Here is a 1,341-nt window from a genome sequence, read left to right as displayed (position 1 = left end):
TCCCTGTCCACTTCATAGCCAATGGACATAGCACGCCCTCTGCAGAGCTGGGACTGACCACCATGCTTACAGGTGATGGACACAGCATACCCTTCAGCAGCGCGGGGACTGACCACCATGCTTACGTGTGATGGACGCAGCACACCCTCTGCAGCGTGGGACTGACCACCGTGTTTACGCGTGATGGAGCACACCCTCTGCAGCATGGGGACTGACCACCGTGCTTACAGGTGATGGAGCACGCCCTCTGCAGTGTGGCGATTGACCACCGTGTTTATGGGTGATGGACACAGCACGCCCTCTGCAGTGTGGGGACTGACCACCGTGTTTATGGGTGATGGACACAGCATGCCCTCTGCAGCGTGGGGACTGACCACCATGCTCACGGGCGATAGAGGATGCCCTCTGCAGTGTGGGGACTAACGACTGTGCTTACAAACGATGGACACAGCACGCCTCTGCAGCGTGGGGACTGACCACCGTGCTTAGAGGCGAAGGAGCACGCCCTCTGCAGCGTGGGGACTGACCACCGTGCTTACAGGTGATGGAACACGCCCTCTGCAGTGTGAGGACTGACCACCGTGCTTACAGACGATGGACACAGCACACCCTCTGCAGCGTGGGACTGACCACCATGTTTACGGGTGATGGAGCACGCCCTCTGCAGTGTGGTGACTGACCACCGTGCTTGCGCGTGATGGACACAGCACGCCCTCTGCAGTGTGGGGACTGGCCACCGTGTTTACAGGTGATGGAGCACGCCCTCTGCAGCATGGGGACTGACCACCGTGCTTACAGGTGATGGAACACGCCCTCTGCAGTGTGAGGACTGACAACCGTGTTTACAGGCGATGGACACAAAATACCCTTCAGCAGTGTGGAGACTGACCACCGTGTTTACAGGCGATGGACACAGCATACCCTTCAGCAGTGTGGGGACTGAGCACCGTGCTTACACATGAAGGACCCAGCACGCCCTCTGCAGCGTGGGGACTGACCACCGTGTTTACGGGAGATGGACACAGCATGCCCTCTGCAGCGTGGGGACTCACCATGGTACTAAGGTTGTGATGGGAGCTGAGGACTCCCTTGGGCGGGCCCGTGGTACCGCTTGTGTAGATGATCATGACACCGTGCTCCTTCCAGTTCCACTCTGCCCAGTAAGGTGCTGGCCCTTCTTCTCCTATTGTGCCCTCTGCTGTCCCAGTGCAGAGGTCAGGGGAGACAGGCAGCAGTGGGACCCCAAGTCGGCTGGCCACAGGGCCTATGAGCTCCAGGTGCTCAGGGCTGGCCAGGACCATGGAGCTGCAGGAGTCCTGGATGAAGTACTCCAGCTGGGGT

General features: G+C 59.7%; 1 protein-coding gene across 1 annotated transcript in view; it reads left to right on the top strand.

Moving 5' to 3' along the window:
- Positions 1-697: 697 nt before the first annotated feature.
- Positions 698-1,341, top strand: part of LOC102854425 (PRAME family member 12-like) — a 41,567-nt gene continuing 40,923 nt past the window's right edge. The window contains exons 1-2 of the mRNA XM_006903414.1: positions 698-798; positions 1,208-1,325. Of these exons, the coding sequence (XP_006903476.1) occupies positions 698-798; positions 1,208-1,325 (219 nt within the window). The remainder of the gene's footprint in view (positions 799-1,207; positions 1,326-1,341) is intronic.

The sequence above is a fragment of the Elephantulus edwardii genome, unplaced genomic scaffold (genome assembly GCF_000299155.1).
Source record: "Elephantulus edwardii isolate Elephantulus edwardi_28Jun2011 unplaced genomic scaffold, EleEdw1.0 scaffold00701, whole genome shotgun sequence".
Taxonomy (NCBI): Eukaryota; Metazoa; Chordata; class Mammalia; order Macroscelidea; family Macroscelididae; genus Elephantulus; species Elephantulus edwardii.
This window is presented reverse-complemented; position numbering and strand designations above follow the sequence as displayed.